At 40.8% G+C, this 27,914-nt stretch overlaps 1 protein-coding gene across 1 annotated transcript; it reads right to left on the minus strand.

The window, feature by feature from the left end:
• Nucleotides 1–109: 109 nt before the first annotated feature.
• On the minus strand, nt 110–27,166 carry mybpc1 (myosin binding protein C1). Its single transcript, XM_070992345.1, has 32 exons — nt 26,900–27,166; nt 22,902–22,928; nt 21,486–21,557; nt 19,256–19,303; nt 17,293–17,334; nt 16,667–16,708; nt 15,782–15,892; nt 15,060–15,208; nt 14,837–14,954; nt 14,699–14,750; nt 13,949–14,005; nt 10,939–11,105; nt 10,650–10,782; nt 9,463–9,471; nt 9,034–9,158; nt 8,811–8,916; nt 8,151–8,317; nt 7,872–8,037; nt 7,686–7,792; nt 7,444–7,580; nt 6,822–6,981; nt 6,625–6,729; nt 6,353–6,541; nt 5,625–5,759; nt 5,258–5,425; nt 5,038–5,126; nt 4,767–4,962; nt 4,532–4,671; nt 4,276–4,435; nt 3,714–3,850; nt 3,158–3,344; nt 110–426 (listed from the first exon to the last, which is right to left on the minus strand). The coding sequence occupies exons 1-32, from the start codon at nt 26,919–26,921 to the stop codon at nt 329–331; spliced, it is 3,621 nt and encodes a 1,206-aa protein (XP_070848446.1). The 5' UTR covers nt 26,922–27,166; the 3' UTR covers nt 110–328.
• Nucleotides 27,167–27,914: the final 748 nt, after the last annotated feature.

Below are 27,914 nucleotides of genomic sequence, written 5' to 3' on the forward strand. Positions count from 1 at the left end.
TTTTACACACTACATGTCCTTATCAAAGCTAGAACCAAAACACTGCCAACATGCATCTGAGCTGACACAGTCTTTCAAACACAAGTGGGTGACAAAGACATGACCTTGCTTTTTTTATTTTCTATGGTAACTAGCTCCACACCTGCACACAGCACACCACACCACAGACCAGCACACCCTCGCCCACACCTCCTCCACCTGTCTCTCCATCCCTTCATCAGCCCACCCTCCGTCTTCAGGCCGCTGACCTCAGTAGGTGAGAGAAGAGGATCACTAGTGGCGGCAGATGTCTGCAAAGCTAAAGTGTCTCATTGCACTCTGTCCAATTTTACTTCTCTTGCTCGACAATCTTCGTCTCGTTCATGTACTTGTCAATTAGGTGTAGGGGCACTCCGCGTTGCATGAGTTCGTAGAAGGTGAAGCCTCCTGAGGGACAATAGGAAAAACTCTCTTATTGGGAGGGACAGATGATGGGGACAGTGGAAAAGAGAGAGGAAGATGAAGGAGAAGAGGAGAAAAGATGATGAAGAAGAAGAGGCTGGTCAAGCAAAGAGAATGCAAAGGAGACGGCTAGGAGTTCACAACGCTAGATAAGGAGTGAGAGGAGAGAAGAAAGGTGGTCAGAATAGCTCATGTATCAATCTGCACTCAGTTTGTAAATCCATGTACATCTGCTCAGGCTTGCAGAACTAGAAGCATAGTTGGTTCCACTGAAATACAATGCAGGTCAACATCCCTGGAAAAATCCAGATTAATGAAGCATACACTGTCTTTAGTCATCCACAATATGCTTACAGTGGTGAAAGATGTAAAAGTAATTATTAAGTATAAGTATATGTATGTATTAAGTAAATGTATCAATATCACAGTGCAGATTTACACTGTTACATGTAACAGTAATGCATTAAAATGAAACTAAAAGTAGTAAAATGTGCTCAAAGTATCAAAAGTTAAAGTATTTATTATGAAAAATAACATGATATCATATATCATAGATATCATATTAATGGATTATTTTTTCGTGCATCAACGTGTAGCTGATCACGTCTGGAGCTAATTTAAACTAAATTATAACCTATTGGACACAAATCATCATATATCGTCATAAATTCCAATCCGCATATCTAATCTGACTACATCTGTCAGATAAATGTTGTGGAGGAAAAATACACAATACAAAAATATGTACAATATTCCACTGGAATGTACTCAAGTAAAGTACAAGTTCCTCAAAACTGTACTTTAAGGAATAGTTTGACATTTTAGGAAATACATGTCTGGCAACCTGTTGGCATCAAGAGTCCAGGAAGTTATTGTGCCTAGCCAAAAGATAGGCCGACATATAACCACTCCTAAAACCACAAATTGTTGTTTTATAGTTTGTTGAAATATTTCTGTCATAACAGTTCTTCAGTAAATGTGCTTACTTTCCACCACTGTAGGATAAGGGATATGACAGGAACTGTGCTGTCTCCGTTTGTGCATACACATCTCATTACTCTCCAAACAGAACATGGAAAATACCCGCTGTTAGTATGCTTTGTTTAGATCCTGGACAATTTTACTTAACAGCAGAAAAAGGATATGTAGACCACATGCCAATGTAGCATAAAACTCATTCTCAATCTCCACAGATGCTGCTCTGGATTTCTCTGCATATGTTAGCAAGTTTGCAAAATGTTTTACTTACCTTATCTTTGGCACAAAATACATGAGAGGTAGTCTTTTGAATTCATACCATACCAACAACTATGGCAATCAAAATTTCCAAAACAGGGTCGTTAAATTCAGCCAACTAAGCAGAACTGGGAAATAATTTGGGCAAATATTGTCATGCAAACCTTGTGTCATTAATGCTTGATTGCTGAGAAAAGTGAGGTTACAAGCTGGCTGAAAGATGCATAATGAATGACATAAGCTTCATATGCCATAACCATATGAAAGCTTACCTTATATGAGAACATACATTCACAATTCTTGAGTTTGGACTGGGGGAGAGAGAAGAGAAGAGGGGTTAACAAAATGTTTACATGGTGTTATATGTGTGCACCAGGGAAAACTGTTGAGTTATTACTGAACTCTTATATGAGGAGTTAACTGTGTGGCATAAAGAGGACACTGGAATCTGTGGAGAATAGTTGAAGACAACACATAAACATCACAGCTCTATATGTTATGCCTACTGAGGTGTGACTGCTGACAGACTGTGTGTTGAGGTGGTGTGTTGTGATGATGAACAAGATGACTGGATGGACTGGACTGGATAGAGTTGTGTGAGAACACAGGGGATAAACCTCTACATATGGTGGTGATGGAGAAGTGTCACCAGATATTATGTGCACTGCACACAAATGATTATTATTATGTCATTGTTTGTACTTATTTTGAAAGTTGTGTCCAAGAGTTGGTTGCACCAGCTGTTCATAAACTCAAACTTTGCTAAGTTTTAACGTAGTGGAGACACATAGCTGTCAGTTAGCTAACGGACAAATTTAACGTTAGCTCACTAACATATTACCCGTGTAGAGTCAAGAGTAACAGCATTTAAATTAAGATCTGACCCAAATCTTACTTTAAATTCTGTTAAGTAACAATGTGAAATATAGGATTTTAAACTGCATTTCACAAGAACAACACAATATATTGTACCTCAAATTGCAAAACTTTATGCTAACAATGCTAGGTTAGCACAGCTACATGCTACAGATGTTACTTAGTGCCAGTTTACTAATGTCCCTACTCACTAAGACATCCCTTGAGTTTTAATGGTTTTAATGATGTATGAACTTCAGAAAGTCTTTACACACAACCGTAATAATGATTTTACAAATAGCTGGTGCAACAAATCATATACTTACCTATCCACCGCCTATGTGGTCAGCCCTTTGGTAGACTGCAACACACAGCTCAAACACCACGGTGCTGGTGTAGAGTTGGTTTCCCAAAGTCACATTTTGATTAACGATTTTGATTAAAAATCTACTTGTTTGTCTTTTTTAGATAAAGAAACAAAGACCCTTAAAAGGGAGGAGATACTTAAAAATCATGAGAGATGCAAAATAAATGAACAAAACTAAAAAGGCTTTGGGAAACCAGATTCAGACACAGACAGGTACCTATGAAGGCACGCAGAGCTCACCTCCTGGTCCACACTGACCTTTGACCTCCAGCTTGCAGTCCACTTGGGCCTCTCCCAGGTCATTGACTGCCTTGCAGGTGTACATGCCACCATCATAAGGGCTGGGCTTCCTGATCTCCAGAGTACATACTCCCTGGTTGCTAAACATGCGGTAGCGTGGGTCGTCGATAATGGCTATTTTGTTCTTCATCCAGATTACTTTGGCCTGCAGTCAGACAACAAAAGCATCAGCAGCATGATATTGATCCGGCAGACAAATTTCATAGTTTTGGCTATCATTTCTATCAGTTATGATAACATTATACTCACCATAGTTATTGGATTCTTGTAACTTTGGGTTTGTTGGGTCATAATTTTCTTATGTCTAATCTTCTTTTTCTTTTCTAGTAAGTTTGACTAATTGGGGGTCTAAAGTTCTGCCTTTAAAAAGTTGATAAAATATTGTCTTTAAAATGTTTTTGGCACATTAGGAACAGAATCAATGCTATAAACATAATGATCAACTTGTATATTTACCTGAGTATAATGCTTAATCTACACATACACCACTTTTACCTGTGGTTCCCCCACCTACCCTTGGGTTGGCACGAACGCTACAGTTGAGAGTAGTATTGTAGCCGGCGATGGCAAAAGTGTTGATCAGTGGCTGTGTGAACTTCGGCGCCTCCTTGAAGTCATGGTCGTTGTAATCGTGCGTTTTCATCTGCAAGCCTGTTGGGGGAAGGGTAAAGGAATGGGGTTGTGCATGATACTGGTGCTGAGCGGTATCATGTGGGGAATTCCCTATGTGATGAGGGAAAGACAATATTTCTTGTTTATCATAGGCTGAGTGTACAACACCACCGTTTAAAGGCCTGTCAGTCATAGCCCGACCCCTGCTAGACAAAGTGAGACTGTAAATTCAGGCTCACTTCAGGGTGGAAAACATCACTGACAGTACCTTTCAGATAACAGCTGTGGAGGGAATACTGAAACAACAACTTAATTGACATTTCAACATGTGAAATCGGTGAGATTTGTTCCAAAGTTTTGGCTTTGGAAGCATTTCCACCCCATGAGAAATGTGAGGGAACTGCTTTCCTTGAACTCATCCTTCCACACAAACATTCACTCACTAATAAGTCAATAATTCTTACCTTCTTTGACGATGAGGGCGCTGTTTTTGGTTTGGGTGGCAGTTTCGCTTAGGCCACACATGTTTTCTGCAAAGATCCTGAAGAAGTACTCGTTCCCAACCACCAGCTCTGTGATGGTGATGCAGGTGCGATGGTAGTGCTCAATGCATGTGTACCATTCCTATTAAGCAGATCGAAGCATGTTACTATCTACACACATCGTATACACATCGTTTGCAGTTTCAGTTCAGTATGTTTTGTAAAACGGATCTTCTACCATTGTCTTCTTGTCTGCTTTTTGAATGGTGTAGCCTGTTATTGGAGCGTTGCCATTGTCTTTTGGGGGAGTCCAGACCAGAGCTACATTTCCTCCCCAAACATCTTCAATTGTCACAGAGTGAGGAGGCCCTGGTAGGTCTGAAATTCAGAGAAAAGTATAACAGTAATCTTGTTTAAGACCTTCTAAGACCTTCTATGAGGAAACTAAATTAATAAAGGGTCCATTCACTCACCTACGATTTGTATGTCAATAACAGCTGTGTCCACATGGTTTTCAACCTGCACACTCATGTCATACTTTCCAGAGTGGTTGCGATCTGCCTTACGAATGAAGATGATGCTGTCACAGTCTGTGTTTCGGATGCTGACGTGTGTGGGCTCTATGGGCTTGCCTTCCTTCAGCCAGGTGACCTTCGGCCTGGGTTTGCCCTGCAGACATCACACAGGGTTTATCATTATGCTCAGAGACGCCGTGAATATTGATCAATTGGGAAATTACTTTACCATAAATGGCACAACAAGGTTGACTGCTTCTCCAACTCTACGAGTGTATGTCTGCTTCAAGTGTCGGGGGACGCGGATCTTGGGTGGTTCTGAGGAGGAGATAGACCAAAACTTGGACTTAAACCAAAAGTTACAGCAGAAAAGTTGTTAAGATTTATTTCTAGAACAGTATTATACAAAAGCAGTTCAAATAATCTTAACAGCAGTTTTCAGAGCTCACCAATAACCTCTTTGACCAGGATAGCGTGCTGTAGGGACCGTGGAGCACTGGCTCCAGCAGCATTGATGGCTTTGACTCGAACTAAGATTTTACACCCTGGAGTCAGCCCAGTGATTGTGTACTTAGTCTTCTCTGTCAGCTCCTTGTTGGATACCACCCAATCATTAGCTGTAGAGACAAAGGAGTCCAGTCAAAAAAACAATGTTAATAGTCACTGAATATTCTGCTGTTTAAGTTTCTGTTTCATGTCTACCTCTGCTCCAAATTCTTTCATGACCAAAGACCTCACCATGTTAATCTCACAATTGTAAAATTTCATCACAATCACAGTCTGTAGGGGACTTTATAAGACTTGAGTTTGTCTCACATCCTTCAATGCAATACTCCACCAAGTATCCATCCAAACCAGCAGCTCCAATGGTTTCAGGAGGACGCCACTTTACTGTCACTGTGGTGTCGGTGACATCATCCACAACCAGCATGGTGGGCTCACTGGTCACAGCTAAGTGCAGATAAAAATTTTAGAGATCAGGAGAGCCATTACCATCATTCCTCATTTTGTTTTCCAACAAAGGCTATGAACGAGATCGGAAAACATCTATTTTGGCAAGTCATCAACACGTGAGCAAGGCGCCTCTCTCTCTGGCTGGCATGCTGTCAGTCTCCATGTCAGATCTCATTAGTCCCTGCTCTTGCCTTCTATTCTTGTATTCTGAATCATATTTAACTCCTATTGAATCCTCTGACAGACCTGATCTCCTAAATCTCTAATCCACTGATGATTTGGCAGCCATTATAAAGACATATTTAATATCCCGTAAAGCTCCTGCGTGTTCAGTGGAGGTCACAGTCAGAATGCTTGGGATGGTGGGGTATCGGCAGGAACAGCTGCGTCGCTGGGGTACCAAGGGCAGATCACACATGCACTATCACAGGATCACTCTTTGAAATTTCCTCCAATGGTTCCTGAAATGGTTGTTAGATAAGCTAAAGCCTTGGATGATACTTTCTTGGACTGATTAATAGGAGAAGCAGCTCAAAGGCCAGAGTTTAGACTGGTAAGTGGATATTCATGGTGACATTTGGGTTACTCACCAAGGGGAGTAAAGGCTTTGGAGGGTTCACTGGGCTTGGACACACCAATGGCATTGACTGCAAAGATTCGCACTTCGTATGGGACTCCTTCAATCATCTTCTTGGGTTCGAATGATGTTTCTTTGATCAGGTCAAAGTTCAGTCTCATCCACCTGGAGCTCTGTTTCTTCTTTCTCTCGACGAAGTAGCCTTTAGAGGACAGCCATGAAGTCTTTCATTTAACACCAACACAAATGCTTAAGGTGTGGTAATAAGGAAGAGGCAACGTTTACCTAATATTGGTGAACCTCCATCATATTTTGGAGGTTCCCACGTCATAGAGCACCAATCACCACCCACTGTTGGCACCAAGGGAGCCTCTGGAGGGTCAGGGATGTCTGCAGAAAACACAAGGTCATGTTAAGGATTCAAGAAACAAATTTGCAATTCTCCACATGTTCTTATTCTTAAGTGTTTTGCGATGACTTACCCACAACCTTGATTTTGACGGAGGCTGTGGCCTCACCAGCCTCATTCTGCAAGACTATCTTATAGTTGCCACTGTCCTCCCGCTCTGTGATGTCAATTGTCAGGCTGGTTTGGTCACCGAATGTTTCAGCTCGGACACGATGGCCCGAGTCGAGAATTACCTGGGACAAGAAAAATAATACATGTAAGCCTTGAAAATTAAAGCAAGAAAACTTCACCCTTGGATTGGGAGGCATGTTCTTTCATCACCATGAACACACACTGTAGTTTATTTTGAGTCAATCCCACATACACCGCACTGCTGCTGGGACTGCACACCAACCATGTATTAATCAACTGCTGAAAATAGTCTCAATAAATTCACTGTTTACTACTAAAAGATAAATCCTACAGTGAGCAGCTGTTTTAGGAAAATATTTACCTTTTTAAAAATGAAAGTGCATATTTGTGACCAGTTTTTAAAGATTTCTGTCTTCAGTTTTAACCAGTGGGCTTGGGCCAGAATGTCAGAGACATGATAGGGAAGTTGGGAAATACTTTGATTGTGTTTTTTTCATGGGGTTTTTTGACAAAAAACAAACAAACAAAAAAACCCATTGCAGACTGAAAACACTGAAGCTCACCCTTTCTCCCTTCATCCACACCACCCTGGGTGCTGGTTCTCCACTGATGGGGATCTCCAAGCGAAGTTTGTTTCCTGCCACAATTGTCACTGTGTTGTCTGGGAAGTTCAAGCTGTCCAAGTGCACCCTCGGTGGGTCTGCAGAAATTTAAATGATCAACGTTGTAAAAAATATTACTTTGAGGTGTTTTTAACATGATGTTAGGATATGAAAATTGACCAGATGAAGTATATGTTGCGTACCAATAATGTGAACTTTGGCAGAGAGGCTCTGTGAATATCCCTCAGGTACAAAAGTGTAATCTCCTGCATCATGAAGGGAGCTGGCCTCAATTTCAAGACGATGGACCCTGGGAAACCAAAATGATGTCAGTCAGCATTTGTGCAAAATTGGCTTCGATTTAACAGATTTTAACAGAGTTCACACACTTGTTTCTGTGTATGATGGTGATGTGGTCATTGGGTTGGATCAGCTGTCCATTCCTGTACCAACGACCTGGGACATTGCCCGGGTAAATCTCACAGTGCAGCTTCAGTGGTTGACCCAGCAACACCGTTACATCCTGCAGGTCCTGGTACACCTTCAGTGGCTTCACTAATTGACATTTTGAGAAGGGTATAGAACAGAAGAGAGGTCATTTTTATGACAGATTCTTTTGAAAAATGCAAAGAGACAGAGATTATGAAAAAGTCTGGGATGGTACATACAGTCAACCTGCACATGAGCCTCAGATGTGCCACCAGTAGCCATGATGGAGTACGTCCCAGTGTCCTCCCTGGAGGCGTCATCAATCACCAAGAAGTGCTTTGTTCCTTCACTCTTAACTCGGTACCTGGAGCGAACTCCTGTCGGAACCTCAACACCGTTCTTCATCCTGAAGGAGGAAGAACATGCCATGTATAAACAAGTAGGAAACAACTTACAAGAGCTAAACATAGACATGAATATTTCATTGTTACATCAATAGTGTGACAGTAAGTATTAGCTCAACTTTAGCTATTATTAGCACCAAATTCACAATTTTCCAGGAGACTTTCAAGGAAATTATTTAGAATTTACAAACCTGCAAAATAAAATGTTACCAATAACATGAAGCTTTTATCTCAGTCTGATGGCACTGCTAGTGGTAATGTTCATTAAATTAATTAACTACGTAACTCGTGATCTCAATGAACCCAGTCACAAAAAAACTGCTGCTCCTTGTTTACTTTCTCTTTCATGTTACAGCAGAGGATGGACATGTTTAATATATCCATTGGCCTGACAAACCAATGTTTTTTTTTCTTTTATTCTACAGTGAAGCAGTCCAGTTTGAGTCAACCTGTGACACCTAACTTGGTGACATAATAGAAAATGCATTGGCTTACCATTTGACTTGAGCACCTTCCTCTGACACCTCGCATTCCAGCTCAATCCTCTCATTCACTGTGGTCTTCACAGGCTCAATACCTTTAACTATCTTTATAGGCAACTCTTTAAGACAAGAGAAGACGAAGACACTGAACAAGGACACATAACAAGACACACCAACAAATCTGCAGCACATCTGGTCATATACAGTAAATACAAGTGAATTGTTCATCGAGATACCTTTAACAAACAGCTCTGTGGAGCACTTCTCGTCTCCTGCAGCTACAGAGTATGCTGCGTCATCATTCATGGAGCAGTTGTTGATGACCATAATCCTTTGTGTGCCCTTATGCTCAAAAATATACCTAAACAAGAAGTCCATTAGTCACATCACTGGTCACCTACACTTTGTCTGTATACTAGCCAGAATATCGTGTCCTAAGATAAGCTTGGATATTAAGGATATCAAAGACAGTTATCACAAATACTGTTGGCGACAGAAATCAAAAATCTTCCAATCAAAATACGCATCAGTGTTGACAAAATAAAGAACTGCATCATCAGTATTGTACCCAACATGCATCAAGTGCACTTCACAAACCCAAGGGTCAGGCTCACACCAAAACTCTGACACTGGGAAGGGAGAATCGACTGGACGGATGGACTTACTTCCTTTGACTTAAGGTCAGCAGAGGAGCCAGAATGGGGCCGGAGCACAGGGAGTGTACAGGAAGTGATTATAACAGATAGACAGACAGACAAAGACATAGAGACATCATGCGTGGAGGGGTACATGTAGTCAGCAATAGTGTCAAACAAGAGAAAGAGTGTAGTGAAGTCTTCGGACCAGGGAGCCTCGGAGAAAATGCCACAGGAGATCAAAACCAGAAAACAGCAATAACCTCCCAGATGGCTTTAACTTTGCATGGCTTTGAACAGGAGTTTCAGCTAATGTATATAAAACTAGGCTAGTCTTTATCTAGCTGACATCACAACAAGTGTGTAATCCTAATATTGATCTATTGTAGGATTCTATAAACACCATTAATTCAGTGTGAGCACTGCAGAATATACATTATGCTATTAGTAGCCTTATCAGCAAAGACTGATATGCTCTCCTGTTATGAGATAAACATTTTCTTATTATTATTATTACTGTTAGAAGTCAGCCGTACTGGATTTGAAAATCATGACCCGTGCATAATAATAGAAGATAATGATCTTTATCGACTATGTGATTTAGCATCTAATATTAAATTTGTTCTAAAGCCAGACTTAGTTAAAGACCTGTGAAGGAGGTACCACCTTTTTCCTGTACAGAGGAGGACATATAAAGTTAATGGCAATTAAAGACAACATTTAATGTCATACAGCACATTTACACCCAAATGTAGCTCTGGGGCCTTTTGCATAGCCTTGTGAATTCATACTGTTCCTACTGTGTGTGTGTTTCCACTGTGTGGAATCTGATTAGAGCCACATTAGAGTCGAGAGAGCGTTATTTGTTCTCTGGCAATGGTTCACAGTAGAGTAGGATGGACTGGCTGCACATGAGGAAGACCGCTTGTAAGAGATGATGGTTACACTAGAAATACTGTCTTAGTTAGCCACTGTTCTGTGGGGCTATTTGTAAAAATGTAGGTCACATGATATGTTTTTGAGGCCAAAGACTGGATGAATCTGTGTGGTGTGAAACATGTGAACCATTGTGCTTTTGAGTCGTGACAAAATGAGAACACGTAATACAAAAAAAAGGACAAAGTCAAAAATGAAACACATTTTTAAAAAAGTATTTCATTTGTGCCGTGTTGAACAGGAGCGGACACAGAGGACAGACTGAAAAAAGTGTTACATACTTGGGAGTGGGTCTGATTTCCTGTCCATTCTTGTACCACTTCAGCTCAACTGTGGGGTCGGCCAGGTCGACCACCAAGCGGATCTTTCCACCTTTATCCACCTGATATGCTGGTTCCAGTTTCTTTGCAAAGGCTTTCAAAAGACAAAAGAAATCATTAAGAGTCAATATGGTGCTGATAAGATCAAAACAAGATCGAGATTCCCTTTTGACCATACATGAAGACTGATATTCACTTGGTGAGTATTGCTGCAATTAAACTTTATCAAAGGAGCACATCCAAGATTTACCTTCACTCTTCTTCTCCTCTTTTGGAATCTTCTTCATCCTCCGCAGCAGACCCCTCAGATCCGTGATGCCGTACATGAAGGCAATCTTCTCGTACTGATCTGGTCGTGCGTTCTTCAGGATCTCCCACACATCGACCTCTGGAGCGTCATCCTGCTGTTTCGGCTCCCTAGTGGTGCCGGATACGAAGGAGCGTTGTGAGGGTCATAGCCATAGGCTGGTGTTTGCAACGTGTCCTGAGGAGCAACTCATTAACCTCTAGAATAGGAGACTTTTGAGGCATTGTTAGAGAAAATAAATGCTCTACTATGTGCACTGCTAACTTTGTCTGTCGTCTGTAGTCGGTTAATGTTTTCTTTGGCTCCTGCCCTGCCATTTTTGGTTCACATATCCCATTTCCCTGGAGAGTGTTCCTCAGGACATGTCACACAAAGGGATGGGCATGATGAGCTGTCTGCAACTGTGACGGAGTGGAGGCGCTATTAACACAAAACATAGAGGTTTTCTCAATTTGCTTAGAGGTTGCGGAGGGTTAATCGTGTGTGTGTTCAAGACAGAAGCATGGTGCAAATGTCAGGAAGACTTATGGTTAGTGAGCTGTGTGTAAAGTAGAACAAAAGATCTGAATACATCTTTTTAGATGGAGACGTGGGGAGGTAGTGTGAGGAAGTTATCTATGGAAAGAAGCAAAAGAAATCTATACAGAATATTTGAAGACCAATCCTCTAAAGCAATGCTTCTCAGGCTTTGAAGAGGTATTCAAAAAAAGGAGAAAAGAAAGTTGGAGGCCTGAAAACAAACATTGATTTGTCTAGCAGAATTTAGTTTTTTTCTTATGTTATACCTCGTGTAGAGTCATCAAGACATCTTGTGTGACTGCCTTGTTTTTCAAAGCTACTGTAAGTTCTACTTTTATTAAAAATGCAAGTAATTAAGTATAAAAACGTCAATTAAATCAATCTCCTGGCAACTAGCAATCATCCTGAAGTCAGCGACTTGTAATACACCTGTAATACACATGTTTATCTGGAGGAGCAAACCAGAGTGCAAGGGGGGACAAACACAACCAAAAAGTGAGATTTTTTAAAGGTCTTCTTCAAGTTGAGTTTGTTACGGTATTCTGGCACATAGCGTTGACATTGGATCCATAATAGTGCCTTCAAAATGCCCCATTAGGGTTTCTTGCATGCACTGAAGGATTCAAAGGGAAATACTAAAAGAAAGAAAGGGAAAATTTGGATTGGGTTCTGTTACTGAAGACTTAAGAGTCAGTGTGGGAGATGAAGCACATAAAAGTAGACACAGATCAATAAAAGAGAGTTTTTTTTTCTCTATCTTGTGAGCAAACAAAATGTAATTCAGCGCACTGTAATGCTAAATGCTTTGTGCTGAAATGCCGCATGCAGGGATTCAGGGGAAACCTGCAACAGAGACTTTTATTGAGGATTTTAACATCTTTCGTATCGCTCTGATGAACTGGCCCATCCCTTTGTTTGTTGTTGGTTTGAGTGATCACTTCAGAGATGTGCCGAGACTGTTAGATGATAAAAGTGTGTCAAAGAGACGTTAGATTTGTGAGATTCGAGTTAATAAACACGTCGCCCTGGATATGAGTGTATCCATTAGTTTATATGAAGAACATTCAGTCAGCCATTCATAGACATTTTCCCAAATGTCAGAAAGGTTGGAGGTGAATAGCGTAAAATATTACTCCATTCTACGTTTGTATTTCTGGTCTGTTTATTTTCAGGCAATTAAGAAGAAAGCTGAAATAAACATGGTGGTATTTGCCTTGTATTTCTAAATCGAAATAAAATGACAATGTAGCGATAACACTATTTTACAGCATCATTTCTCCATGGCCCGCGAGCACATCATGAATGATTCAAAATGCTGCACTCTGCTTCATAAAGGTGGCATTTGACTTCATGGCTTGATGAAGAGCTGTCACCTGAGTGTTTATGATGCAAGGCCCATTTCCATCATTAATGACGGCTGACAGAGCGGTTAGGAATGCTGCCTTCAAATGAAGTGTTACCGTACTACAGTAGGCCAACACTCTTGCTCGTCCAATTCCTAGAGATACACGTCATGCTGGGGACTCTACAGGATTATAGTACTCACCCGCAGTGAGGTCTAATCGTTTTAAAACCTATGGGATTTTCTCTACTAACCTTTGATTTCTGAATATGTAGGGGAGAAGAAGAGACAAGCCCAAAATAAATGTGTAATTTAGCTGGTGAACAGTGTCACTGCCTAGGACTATTTTCACTGTATCATCTGAACTATGCATCATGGTGTTTATTTTTGGCTACCACAGCAGCTTTGGTATAGCACAGAGGTTTTCAAACTGTGAGGCACACCACCCAGGGGAGGGTTGAAGGGGGACGCAGAGGGAGAGACTTGAGGTAAAGATACTGCATGAGGCTAAAGGCAGTTCAGCTACTTCTACTTAGCGCCTGATTGCTGCAAAATCTGCACTCTTTCTCAAAGTCATAACTCAGTTACACCTGACTACACAGACAGTATACACGTGTTTTTAGATTCAGTATGACAAACACTTTCTGAGGATATCATTGTTTATCATTGCTAGTAAACATTCAGAAATCTGCTTTGACATCACTTAAAAAAATTGCTGTCTGTACATCCATGGCTGCATTGCAAACAAGAAATGCTAATGGCTAATTTGGCATACTTTAAAAGGTGCCAATTTAACTTTATCCTTTGCACTATCAGTATTTTTTTTGTCATGTAAATGGTATTGGGTAGGCACAGGTTTCTCTTTTTTTCCTGGGGGGCTGCCCACAGTGTTCAACTTCGAAAACCCCTGGTATAACATTATGTAGCATCTGTAAATATGTACTTGCCACTCAAACAGTAGCCTATTAGAAATTAAATTTACAAAAGATTTGAAAGAAAGGTAAAAGAAGCACATCCATTAAAAAAAAAAAAACAGAGTTTAAAAATACTAAAAAGGACAAAATCCACTCAGGGTCGGGATGTGATTCTCACCTATGTTTAAGGAGACCACTAAAGTCAAGCTCCCCTGCATCTTCTTGTCCTTCACTGCTGTTGTTAACAAGGAGAGATTAATGAAGATTTAATCAGAGCTGAAACAGTTACAGGCACTAGAAAACAATGCTAAAAGAGCAACACAAAGCAAAGGCTCTGACGTCAATCAGTGCATTAGCTCCGAGCTAACACACGATTGGTGCTTACACAAAAACCCTTTTTTTGTCTTTTTCCACGTAAAAGCTTGAAACAAGGTGTTTTGTGCAAGACATGTCAAGAGCGGTCCCAGGCAATGTTGCCACAGTGTCTCTGCAATGTTGAGGCAACATTAATGAGCAGCAACATCGTAAAACTGGGATGCTTTGCATTGCTTTCCAGACACATTGTTTAAGGGAGATTTAAAATGCAAGAGTTGGCCTTTAACTACACATTGAGTGCACTGGTTGATTTGTAATTACCTTTGCAAAAGGTTAATGACATTATTACAACCATCTTGTCACACTGATATGTCATACAGTAATATTACTTGATGGTGAAATGCTCATGGTACTTGTTCTTTTCTTCACTTTTCAGCAGCATTTATTAGTATAAGTAATTTCTCAGAGATGGTATTTCCTGAAATGAAAAGCTTGATTTGTTCAGTTGAAGTAAAAAAAGGAAGTACTGTTGCATACTGAATTCATAATGGCTGCTGCTGACTCCTTCACAATATCAACATGTCCTGTAGTTGCATCACACTTCTTTCATTACCTTCTTTTGAAAGCAGATCGAATATCAATGCTCTGTGAGCCCTGCTCAGCTTCTGCAAGACAGTGACAACACATATGCTACTCTGTATTTTGTGGACATATTAGCTTCGACATAATGCACTTTGATGCTTTAACAAACCTTTAACTTCCAAGTCAAAGGAGCAGCTGTCAAACTTATCCTTGTAGTTGACTTCGCATCTGTAGTTTCCAGCATAGTTTTCTTTGGCCTTGATGATGTGCATTTCGAAAGTGTGGATCTGCCAGGGGGTGATATATGAGAGTTTTTACCGCTCCATTAGTGCACACTTTAAAGTGGTGCTCATGTAGGTGTTGGGATAGATGGGTGTCTTGCTGTACAGTACCTTGGTTAATCGCTCAAAGGTCTCTTTCAGCTGCAAGTGCTTTCCTGTCTTGCTGGCCAGATCCATCCATTTTCCTTTAAACCATTTGATAGTGGGTTTGCGGAGAAGATCTTTGGCCTCCACCTTAGCAACAAAGGTGATGTCTCCACCTTTAGACACAGAAAACAGAGTATGATCAAAGAGAAAAAATGCCCAACAGTCCAATTGTCCAATCAATAAATCATTAATGAATTAGGCTGAAAGCTGATTTAATAAAACATAATATTATGGAAGCATTATGCTCTCAGAATGTCTCTTTAGTCTGGCAGTAATTTAGATGCTGTGTTTATTTCCACACATTTTATACAATGTGCTTATTGGCTTTATTGAGCATAGATAAGAAGATCAATACCACTTGTGTGTTTAACAGTGATAATAGGCGAAGCTAGATCCAGTAGCCAGTTAGCTTAGCTAAGCACAAATCCTGGAAACAGGGGTAATAGCTACCCTGTTTCTGTCCAGAACAAACAAAACACTCCTTCTACACTTTTATTAATTAGTGAGGTTTAGTCTTTATGCTAAGCTAAGCTAACTGGCAGCTGGTTCCAGCTACATATTTAATGCACAGACATGAGAGTGGTCTTCTTCAAGAATTACCTTCAACCACCTTTAGAACAATCATATTATAATTTCCTTGTTTACCATCTTCAGCTGTTCTTTAACTCCTCTTTGCTGTCACTCACCCACAGGTACAGTGGCACTTTGGGGTCTCTCTATCAGCAGGGTGGACAGTGGTGGGGTGTCAATGGGCTTTTCCAGGTCTTCTGGGGCCTGGCCTTCTCCCAGAGACCACACTGGTCAGTTAGGAGAAACACATACATTACAAAGTGCTCTCCATTGCCATTGCGCAAGGAAAAAATATATAGCAGTACAATTGAGGAATTCATACACCCACCTTTCACTTTGATTTGAAAGTCTTACCAGAGGAGAGTTAAACGGACGGACAGACAAACACAATTTCTCACTTTCAGTCGTCACACTTCATACAACAGCAGAATTTAAGCTCTTTGCAACATGGAAAGCGTGAAACAGACAATATGAAACCCAGAAAGTGCGTTTAATTTCCACAAGAGGCCACGTTCAAGGGATATTTCCTGCAAAAGACGAAGGATTATGAAAACTCATTGTGTTTGTGAATTCTTTATTCCCCTGATGCTCCAGTCTTCTTTGCAATGTGGATGAATCACAGTTACCATGTGGTTGTTCTCCAGAAGTTGCGAAGGTACTCTGTCTTCACATTTTATGGAAGGTCAGCACTGACAAAATTCCCAATCAAATGCTTTGTCCTCATGCAACTGAAAAAGATTTAATTTTCCATAAATCCCATTTTGTCCTACATGCAGAACGGAGGACAGAAGGAGTTGGGGCTTGACATATCTTTTTCATGTTGCACATCATAGTCTTGGGACAAATAAACTTGACTTATGCTAAACTGTTGATCAGCTGTGATGGAAAACAGGAAACTGGTTGAGCCACATTCTGATTTTCTTGATACCAGTCAGAAATGTGTGTGGAAAGAAAAGAACAAAATTACCATAAGAGTCTTTTTTTGACTACAACTTTATTACCTGAGTCTTTTCTCCCCATGGCTGGCACAGGGACGCTATCATCTAAACAAAGACAGAGAGAAATTTACAGCATATTGTAAAAAATAGTACTGTAAAGTCCACTGGAGCAAGCACACACACATAAAAAGGAAAAGCAATTACAGATTTGCAAGGAATTCTGAATCAGTGGTGTGATTAAAAAATTGTGTTCTTTTTTTTGCTTTCAAGCTCAATTTTGGATATTGATTGAATGCGAATTGAATGCTGATTGAATGTGAAAAACCTAATTAATGTTACGATTTAATTAGTGTTACGATCAGAATTCCAAATGTATTCACATAAATGACAATTTATGTGTACAGAAAACAAAAAATCATGGTCATGTAACAACCAAAAGTCTAATCAACATGAAGAAAAACAGTGTGTTAATAGATGGATGGTAATGTGTTAGCGAGGAAATTATGAACACCTTCACTTTCTCCTATTGAAAAGCTAACTTCCAAACACAAAGAAATATCTAGAAATAAACATGCCATCAGCATGTTTCCTGCATACATACTGTACAGTGGGTAATTCTGATTTAGAGTGGGCTACTGGTTTGGTCAGAGGAACTAAAATGATGGTAGGATTTAACAGAGGGATCTTACTAGGCAGCTCTATTGAGAGTTTCTTGAGTGAATTGGCATCCTCTGTGAAAAAAAGCACAGTTGTCATTGAAATTAATCATAATAAACTCAATTATCTTAGATGGTTTGATGAATATTATGTCTTCATCAATGTGGGTTTGACTAGCTGCTGGATGGATTCAACTGAAAAGCTAATGGGATGCAGCCATGTGCTCAGCTTTTTCATTTGGAAGGTAACCCACATTCTCAACCTTGAAGTGTTTTCTCTTGCAAAGCCGTATTAAATAAATGTCACTTACAATATGGAAAAAAATAAAATAAAATAAAAATCACTTAAGTGTAGCTTATTGCAAGTACTCAAGTGCAGAGGCAGTAATGCCCCAATTCTGGTCTTACAAAACAAAAGGCTTCAAGGATGATGACTAACACTTTGTTTGGTAAATGTATGCCTGGTTAACTTCTGCACTGTACAACAGCTTTATCCAGCTTTTTTAATGAGAAGCATCCAGGATAGCTACATATAGCTATAACTGAAATTAAAACATAACCAAAATAATTTAGAATAATCTGACTTTTTTGATAAATTAACTTATTTGCTGACTTACCAATATTTAAGTAGAGGAGCAGTTTGTGCGTTCAGTACAGTGGTGACACCATAGTTAGCCTAGCTTAGCATGAAGACTAGATGGAGAGGGAAAGCTAAAGTAGCTCCGTCCGAGGTGCCTTTTGCCAACTCCAAATCATCTTAATTAAAGAAAATTTAAAAGAATTGTGGTTCAATTACCTCACAGGCTGGGAAGATTTTCGACCGAAAAGTAATAGCACTTTACCAAATCTAAACAAACCTAGCTAACTCTTGGGTGACTAACTTGGTGCATAACAAGATAAAAGACAATGATAAGACAGTTTTCCAGTTACTGGAAGGCTTATTTTCTCTTCATTCAGACAGACACTAGCTTATTCCTCTGCTTTTGTGTCCAGTTTTTAAGCCATAGGCTAAAAACATAGATTACATCACAGAGCTAGCTAGTTTTGGATGATAAAGATAAAATTGGTAACAATTGGTAATTGGTAGCAACTAAGTGAATTTCACAAAATTTCTGAGTATTTTACAAAAAGCGAAAGACAGAAAGTGTATCAACGTAAACGGGAATGCCTGTGCCCAGAAATGTTTAAATCACAACATTAGCCATTTGTTAGCATCAACTGGTCTCTCGCAACAGCTACAAATCAGAGCTCAATTCAATGATACATGGTGAAATTCTACTAGAAATTTATAGGTATTAATTATAGGCATGCTAGAATCTAGCATGCCTTTAATTAATACCTGCCAAATGGATTTAATATTCATTAATGTCCAACAGAACATAAAATCATTATATATTTACTGTAAAAGTTGAAATCCAGCAGCATTCTCTCTTAGTCGATAGACAAGATGTAAACAACATATTGAACAATATTGTGCTTGTGTATTAATATGCATATACACATTAAGCAACCATGTGTTTATTTTGTATGTATAATATATAAATGTGAAATATGATTTTCACATCCATACCTTTATTAGTAGGTTAAATAAGGGTTGATGTGGTTGGTTTTTTCAGGTAAAAATCACACATTAACTACATGTATGTCAGTGCATAGACATACATCAGAATATTTAGAGATTGAAAATCCATACATAAAAATGTAAAGGCTTCAGTTTCAACAGTGGAGTAGATTTGTGCCAATACCTTTTTGTTACTGAAGACTAAAACACTGAACCCACGAAGCTGAGATGCACATTATACACCAGAAAAAAAATATTGGATGAAATAGCTTTATTTTGCTATTCTCAGATCTGTATATAATGCCACAATATATCTAACAACTTGCCATACAAATATACTGGTACTTTAGCGCTCCATGATAGATGCCTCATCTTCAAAAGGTGGAGTGAAGAGGAATAAATTAGGAAGTACGAAGGGTTGTCATGGGTACCAACCTGCTTGGGGAGTTGGGGATGGGGTAGTGGCTGCAGCATCATCATCATCTGCAATAAAGGTGTCATTGACAAATAGACCCACCTATCAAAAAGCTCCAAGTCCATCAGTGGCAGGCCAAAAAGACACAAGACTCGCACGCCAAGATGGCCGTCGGTCACATGCGAGACAAGACTTGAATGAATGGAAGATAACATGCAGCTCTTCGACAGGAAGAAAGAGACCAAAATTTCAACTGATGATATGGTTTGTGTCCTATAAAACCCTAACTACTGTATGTCTGAGGGATGAAAGAGTGTGGGATCGTGAAGGTTTTGTGCTCATTGCCACAAGCTTTTCAAGCTGCTGAAACAAAAGCACAAGCTCTCTAGCACTGCAGCGTGCATACACACACAGGTGTACCATCAAAAATCAACCTTTAAGCAGCACCTGCACAGAAATGCTCATGACCAAGCCAAACGAAAGCTTGAAAACCTGTGCAACCTCAGAGAATCTCACCTTTTCACTTAAACTGGATTTTCTCTCTGCCTCCACACAATAAAGATCCATTCATTCCAACTCAAATGAAGATCGTACAGGAACAAAGCTGATAGAAGGAAACCACCTGGCCACCTTGTCAGCACATAGCATATGTGTATTTTGCTTCTGTTGCCTTGTTCTGCTGACACATTTATGTTTCTGGATTATAGAATAAAGAATTGAGTTTGATGACTCACCTTGTGCACAAATTGCATCACCTTCATTTTGCCATTTCAGGATTTAATCAGTACTTCATCTATTAGTCCTTATTTATCAGTTAGTTCTTATTTTTGTAACTCAGACACTGCACCGAGTAGTACTACACTGCTGCACCATAAATTCCTGAGGTGCAAGTACCAGTTTTACTTCTTTAAAATCTGCATGCAATTAAAGCAATATAGGAATTAGAGCACCATTTTAAAAGCAAAAAATAAATCAGTGCATGGCTTCAATCAATAAGAGTGAAGTCCATAGCATTCTTGCATTCTTAGCAGGGAAGTAAAGGTAATCTATTTGCTTTAACTGATTGTAAATATAGGTTGTACACATTAAGATAAAAAAGGGCAGATTTGCCATGCTGCTGAGCTGCTGTAGTGCAAACTGAAATGACAAGTAAGAGTTTCAGGGCTTGTTTCAGTAGCATTTTAAATGGAAGAGCTAGAGGGGTAAACATGCATTTTGAGAGAGACATGGGGATTGAGTTATGTTCAAGAGGTATACTTACCAGGTGGTGGGGGAGAGCAAGAGCCCTCTTCCTTTACAGTAGAGTTACTGGACTCTGCTTGCTCTTTTACCCCATTGCCACCAGTTTGTGGTTGGTTTGAGACATTCTCAGCGGGGCTCGGCTCCTGAGCTACCACAGCCTGTAATGGCTCAGGCTCTGTGGCCTCTGGTTTCTTCCCATCAGTCTCTACTGGCTCTTTCCCCTCTGTTACCGTCTCTGTACAGCAGACAAAGCGCTAGGCTGGAGCAGCAAGCATCAAGCACCACCGGCAGCCTTGCAAGACAATGCTTGCTCAAACAAGGTGGGTATAAATAGCTAATGACCAGATAGCCACAATCCTAATAGGTGATATTTGGGATATTAAGGGAGGTCATTTCAAATACATCAACTAAATCAATCAAATTATGCCATATATATATTATTAAAGCGAAAATGTGGTAAGTCATGGTGTCTCGTGTTTTGATCATGCACACCATCTATCTGGTCATTGCATATCTATACTGTAAAATGGTCAAGAAAGCAGGGATTTACTGATTCACACTATATGCAAATGATCTGATTGCTTGTACCATTAAATTTAGTCAGGTGGCATCAGAGCTAGTAAAACCCAGCTTTCCCAATCCCACTGTACCTCCTGTATGATGATTAAATACATCATACAGGTATACATATACAAAGACAGCCACAGCAGAGTTAGTGACAGCACCAAGCTTCAAGGCAAATGCAGGCAGAGAGGAGCAGGCATGTGGATATGTGCACAATAAGTGAGGAGGTGGTCTTACAGCTAACCTGATTAACTTTTTGTGTGAACACATGGTGTGTTGAGTAATCATACCTACGCAAGAAAAGTGCAGTTTCAGGCCTCTCAGAGTGAATTAAGTGAAAGAAAAATCGTGATGGCACACACCAAACGAACACGTGATGTGAGTGTGATGTGCACAAGAAGGAAACATTCTGGGGCAAGTGAGGGGGGCATCAGGGTTACCCACCTGGGGGTGGAGAAACCTCCAGGGAAATCTCAGGTAAAGGCGGAGCACCATTACTGTCTGGAGCAACACTTTCTGAGCATGTGACAAATATAGTGGTGGATGGAACAACTGCTTTTTATAAGCACAAAGCTTCAGCATCTACAATGCCTCTCTCAGTCTCTCACTCAAACATACACACCAAAACAAACACACAAACAGACATAAAACACACAAACGGGTAGTAACTTGCATACTTCACCTACCCACCTGCCAGCATGTAGACATTCATGCTTAAATCATTCTTACATAATACAACACAGATACACACATAAAAAACGTAAGACTGTTTTCCTGCTTATAAATGTACAAAATGTGCTGTTAAATTCAAAATTAGAATTATTATTATATTATATTTATTATTGTGTTATAGACTCTACAGGATTAAGGTGTGCTTGTATTGGGAATGAGGGGAACTCCACTGAAAATGGCGTTACTGGATCATGAAATGCACGTTACCACTACATGTGTTCTTACTTATGTCATGACCAGTGTTGGCAGTAATGCAAAGTGGGGGTGGGAGGGTACAATGCTTGCACCTACATGAATGTCAATTTACATTCTAAAACAATGGCCACAGGTAAGCCTACATTCAGAATTCACCTGGTTTTTGACAGTGTTTAAACCCTGAAAAGTACATTTTTCAGGTTACTTGCCCAACACTGGTTATGAAATCATGAGCTAGTGCACCCCTTTTCTAAGCTAAGAATAACGGTATTCTTAAATAAATCTGAGTAAATAATTAGTCTGACAAATCAAAAGCCTCCCCAGGAATATTTTTAGTTAGATCCTAAAAAGCTGAGCTCTCAACAGCCATGTTGGAGCCTCAAGATGCTGCAGCTTCAAGGTCAAACCACAGCGCCGGCAAAAAGCCAACTGCATGCCAGCACCTTGCTCACATGGGGTGTCCAGGGCGTCAGCTGAATCAACAGAGAGGGATCAGCTGGCTGGCAAGAGGAATGTCAGAGATGCTGACAGCTTGGTCGTCGCCAAAGATCACTCTGGAGCACAGCAGCACATCCATACTGCCGACTATTGGCTCCACATTTACACTCCTATGGTGCTGTGTTTGCACATTCACGCTGACTTTGTCACGTTACATGTGTAGACTAGCACAGTTTTGCCACGTGTCTGTACACCTTGGTGCAAACAAGGGCTGGTGTTTGATGTGTACACTTGGAGAGAGCTATTCTCTTACCAAAGTGCACGAGTTGGTTTCCTGTTCCCTCGCTTCGTCCTACTTTCACTTGTGCAGCTACGCTTGTTTCTAAGCAAAATATCGATGATAGTGTGTCTGTTTTTGTGCAAACATTGTGCAGCTATAATCTGCTAGACTGTGAGGTGACAGGGGAGATTAGATGTCTGTCGCCGTCCACTCACCTTCTGGGTGGCCATTTGGTGTCTCATCTAAAGAAAGAAAAACAAAAAAACACTGTCAAATATGATAATGAGACCTCTTGCAACATGTCTTTAACGCAATCAGCATACAATACCCAAAACTTCTTTCTGTTTGTGCACACTGACCAATATCCATTCACCACTAAGTCATATCATCTTCATGTGGGATGACTGGCTCCTCATGCTTTGACCTTATGTTGTCTTAACTGATTACGATGAAGGCCCCCATAACACACCATTTGTTTGCCCTCTGTCTCGTCTAGACTTATGAAACTAATGGGCGGGGGTGCATGTTTAGATATGACATTCAAAACCTGTAACAGGACTCAATGCAGGGCCTTGATGGATCAAAGCATCCATACTACCCTTTGCACGCAATCACAGGGTTAAAAATTAGTGGGTTAGTGGAGCACAGAGCCATGAGAGGTTGTCTCATACTCATGGGAGCTTCAGGCTAGTCATGAAACATCTGGAGGAGCCTGTTTTTTTATTGTCCTTACTCAGATTGGTTGAAACTCTCACAAAAGTACATGAGGCAGGGGGATCTATAGTGGGGGGGGGGGGGGGGGGGGGGTGTAGCTTCAAACCCTACACACCTCCTCCAAATTGTAACCACACCTTGAGTCTATGATGGCTACACAATACCATGTGGGAACTGCAAGATCTTTGTTGTTGTTATGTTGAACTGCATGTTACTCAATACAGCCTGTGGTTCAGGCCTGCATCCTTTTCTTGTGCTGGCATTGAAAGTATTCAGTTTATTTTTACCTGCAATTTTCTATGTTTCTTTGCTGATTCCCATGAAAGGTCAGTACCTGACCTCTTCAATATCTGATGTTTGTTTTAGAGAAGATAGAGACACGGGAACAGGAGGGATAGCATATCAATACACAGATAATCAGGAAATTCGCAGTAGTAACCCCTTAATATTTCTATATATAAAAAAGAAAAAGATCCCACATAAGTGTCAGTTTAAGGTGTAAGGTGTAAGTCATGATTTCCATGAAGTGTAGATGGTGAATGGTGTCAATGAAAAGATCCATATTTGGGAAAGCCAGTATATGGGTTGGCCTATACCAGCCTGATGTGTTGTTGAAGTCCTTTACATAACACAACCAATTCTCTGACATTTGAAGCTCTTCCTTTAGCATATTTAGCTTAAGAAAAACCTTTGTTCCTTTCTTAGCGAGTCTCAGTTTCTCCATGCCAGCTGTTTGCAGTCAGTCTATGAATACTGCAACCCTAATTCCATCTACGCACTATGCACCATTTTTAAAGGCCATTTTCTCCCATCGCTTTGTGGCCTCTGATATCCCCACATTTGTAATGATTCCCTGTGAACATTCCTTGTCAAAATTAGCCACACTGCCATCTCACTACAAAACAATGTGTTGCTGGCCACAGGCTGCAATCCTGCAGGGTCACATCATGCACCCGAGAACTGCGGCTCTGTCTCATCACCATTGAGATAATGAGAGTGGAGAAAGGTTTTGTTTTACCTCTGAGGACTCCCAGTGCAGCTGACAGCACTGCAGGTATTTTCAGCTGTTGCCCCTACTGGCGTGCAGACAGAAGGGCTCATAGAGGTTCCGAGGTGAGCCAAACTGCTGGCAGCTTAATTTTTCCTAATACAGACCGTTATTGCTTTAATAAAGATGAGCCCACATTAATGACACACTTGTTGTGGTTCTTTATTTAACTATGGCTCCTTGTTTTTGGTAATTATGGTAAGACAAGGACTTTAATGAGGAACTTTTATGAGAATTTAAGCGTCTGGTGAGAGATGAAAGCTGTACTAGGGTGGCAATTAGCTGATGACAGGCCTCCCCCCGTATCTTACCAAGGTCTGATTTATGAGGTGGTATTCTGTAACACGGTGTAATAGTGTCAGAGGACAGCACCCGGGGAGAGTGAGGGGTCTTGTTGGCAGTAAACATCATGAGGTGAAGACATGGGCTTGTCCAAAGCTGAAACCCCAAACTGAGCAGCAGCGAGGACAGCACTGTAAGGCCTCTGGGCACAGGGACAGATGGTTGATGTCAAGGTGTCTGAGTGTTCCATCCTGAATCAAGGGTGGCAGGGTGATGTCTGTTTTGGTGTATGGCACAAGAGAGGAGGAGGGGTTGGGCGGCTGAGAAGGGAGATGGCAGGGAACAAGGGATGGGGATTAAAAGTGCGCTCATTCTGAACTATTCCAGGGACAAGAATCCCAGTCCCAAGAGATCTGTGGGCGACTCAGCCAGTCCGTCATCTCTGGTTCAGACTTTTTAAAGGCTTGAGAGTGGGGTGTCTAAAACAACAGCACTGCCCTCCTCCTCTTCAGCTGTTCAGACTCATTTAAAGAACAATACTTTTCTACCCTCATTTATCTGCTGCTCTCTACTACGCAGCTATTTATGGGTAGTGTTGGTAGCAGACTGGAATCTGTTGCCCCTATTTCCCCACAGCTTTGTCTCTGAGGGGATCAGGGATGTTTATGGCAGTGGATGAACACTGTGAGGGCAACTGTACACAGTACAAAGGTAGATAATGATAAAGGCCAAGCTGAGTAGTATGGTACCGAAGTTTCCTCTTGCTGTTGCAAACTTTTGGTACCACTCCACCACGAAGGACCCAACAAGAGACCGGGATAAAATTTGGATGTGATAAATGTGATTTTGGAGTTTGCAGCTGACTGTTTAAACATTTCCCCAAATACATCAATGCTAGTAAAAGAGCTCTTGAAAATGCAATGTCCACAGTCCAAAAGGCATTGGACATTTAATCTGTTCAAGACCTTTGGATAAAGAAAACAAATGTATATGCTGGGACCAAAAAAGGAAGAAACCTCCGTAAGTCCTACAGAGCAGGGATCCCTCTTCTGGGACAGACAGACAGACAGACAGACAGACAGACAGACAGACAGACAGACAGACAGACAGACAGACAGACAGACAGACAGACAGACAGACAGACAGACATGACAGAATAGATGTCTCGTGTGCTGAGAATTATGTGCAAATCATGCCAATTGTGTCAGCAGCAGCCACAGACAGATCAGTGAACCCCTGGAGGATAATGGGTTTATTAAAAACGTGTATGAGCTCTCATCAGGATGGCTTCCAAGATCCAAACAAAATGTTCCATTTCCTCTACATGGGCATGTCTGGGTCGTCGGCAGACCCCCAAAGAGCTGAGCTAATGGGGAGGGTGGAAGTAATACCATATCGTAATGACAGACAGGGGCGGATTAAGAGGGAATGTTGATGGACAGATGAGTGATGTTATGGTGTGGAGGAGACAGCCGACATGAGGGCAGGAGAGGGATGGGTAAAGACATTTGTGTTGAATATGGAGTTGAATTATGTGCAGGGTGCTGGTCTGAAGGGGTCCTGCTCAGCTCCCATCAATCAAAAGTATGACAAACACAATCAGGTTATTATTTATCCTCATACAGCCCAACCCAGATTGCTACATCGTTCACAGGTCTTTACTTGTGTCTGCCGCGGCACTCAACAACATTCTTCCACTGGGCTTCATCATTGTCTCTTTCTCTCGCGGGATCACTCAGAACAATCCAGTATGCTAAACCCCCGGCAACAATAGTAACTGTTCATAAACCTCAAATCTTCTCCTGACCCCCGGGATGGTAGAAACACGCATGCATCAGTAATACAATACCAATGTCAAAGTCACTTTGAGGATTCCTATGAACAAGCTGGCAGACGAGTCATAAAGTGATGGAGCTCTCTGCACCAAGTATCAACTGACTCTGCTTCTCTCAAACAAAGACAACAGACAGGCACAAGACCAGAATTGGTCTGATCATGCTAGAATTAAAAAAGCAATCATAAAAAACATCATAATTTAGTGTCAAAGTTAAGCATTTTTGCTCTCAAATTAATCCAAACTTACAGTGCAGCAGGCTTATTTCGGAGCTTTTGTGTGACTGTTACATGCTTTGATGTTACTGATCCCATCCTCACAGTCAACACTCCTACCTTTCTTTGTGGGCTCTGGCATCTTGAGCCTTGTCCCAAGAAAAGAGCGTCAAGGAGTCAAAAGGTGCAGGTAGGTAGGTAGCTGCCTTCAGAGTAATGAGTTTCTACAGGAGGCTAGGTAAGGCGTAGCAGCCCTCTCGTCCAGGAGGGAGAGAGATGATGATAGGACAGTAGAAGAACAAAAACCTCTGGGACCCCTCGGACCAGAGTGATGGGAGACGAGGAGGGCACAGGGATAGAGTTTGGAAGTCTCAGTGAGGGAGGAGAGGAGGACCAGGGACAGATCCAGGAGGGACAGGCTTTCTGGCCTTATATAGAGAGATGGCATGCTCCTCCTCTTTGTAGTGGACCACGCAGCTCTGTTCTACACCTCCTGTTGCATCACCGTCCCATACCCACTGGCTGCTATGCCACCTTTTTGCATAAGAAGCAACAGCAAGAAAATGTGAAGTTTACAGGCGCAATGTTATATTTGCGTAGCTGTAAAACTCTTTCTTTTATTCATGCTTAAGAAATTATGCATTTTACTTTGTATTGCCTTACTTGATTAAAGTCCAGTATAGTTTTGTAGTTGGAGCAAAACAACTTCATTTTCAAATATTAGTTCTGAGTTGTTCAGAACGCAGATTTTGCAAAACAAAACGAAAAATTAATAAATAAAAATCCAGTAATTTGACACTGTAACCAGCATCTGGTTAGCTTAGCTTAGCATAAGGACTGGAAACAGGGGTGAACAGCTAGCCTGGCTCTGTCTAAAGGTAATAAAATCTACAGCTCCTCTAAAACTCACTAATTCACTTTCTATATCTTATTTGTTTAATCACACACAAAAAGTATAAAAATGTCACCACTGCTCCTGGCCAAGAAGTAGTCCAGCACAAAACGTCCCCTCAAATCACAACATATAATTCTTACACTACGTTTTTTCTTTATGCTAAGCTAAAATACCTGTATGCTGGCTGTAGCTCCAAATTACCCATACAGAAATGACAATGGAGTCAATCCTCTCATCTAA

Source organism: Chaetodon trifascialis, chromosome 22, assembly GCF_039877785.1.
Source record: "Chaetodon trifascialis isolate fChaTrf1 chromosome 22, fChaTrf1.hap1, whole genome shotgun sequence".
NCBI lineage: Eukaryota > Metazoa > Chordata > Actinopteri > Chaetodontiformes > Chaetodontidae > Chaetodon > Chaetodon trifascialis.

Bases quoted from the DNA above. Each gene is read 5' to 3' on its own strand.
- mybpc1 (XM_070992345.1), bottom strand. From the start codon at position 26,921: ATGCCAGAGCCCACAAAGAAAG. The intron at 11,106-13,948 runs GTGAGAATCACA...CGGCACCACTAG, and splicing joins AGTGGTCTCCTTAAACATAG to GGAGCCGAAACAGCAGGATG. The intron at 4,436-4,531 runs GTAGAAGATCCG...TCTGCTTAATAG, and splicing joins AAGCAGACAAGAAGACAATG to GAATGGTACACATGCATTGA.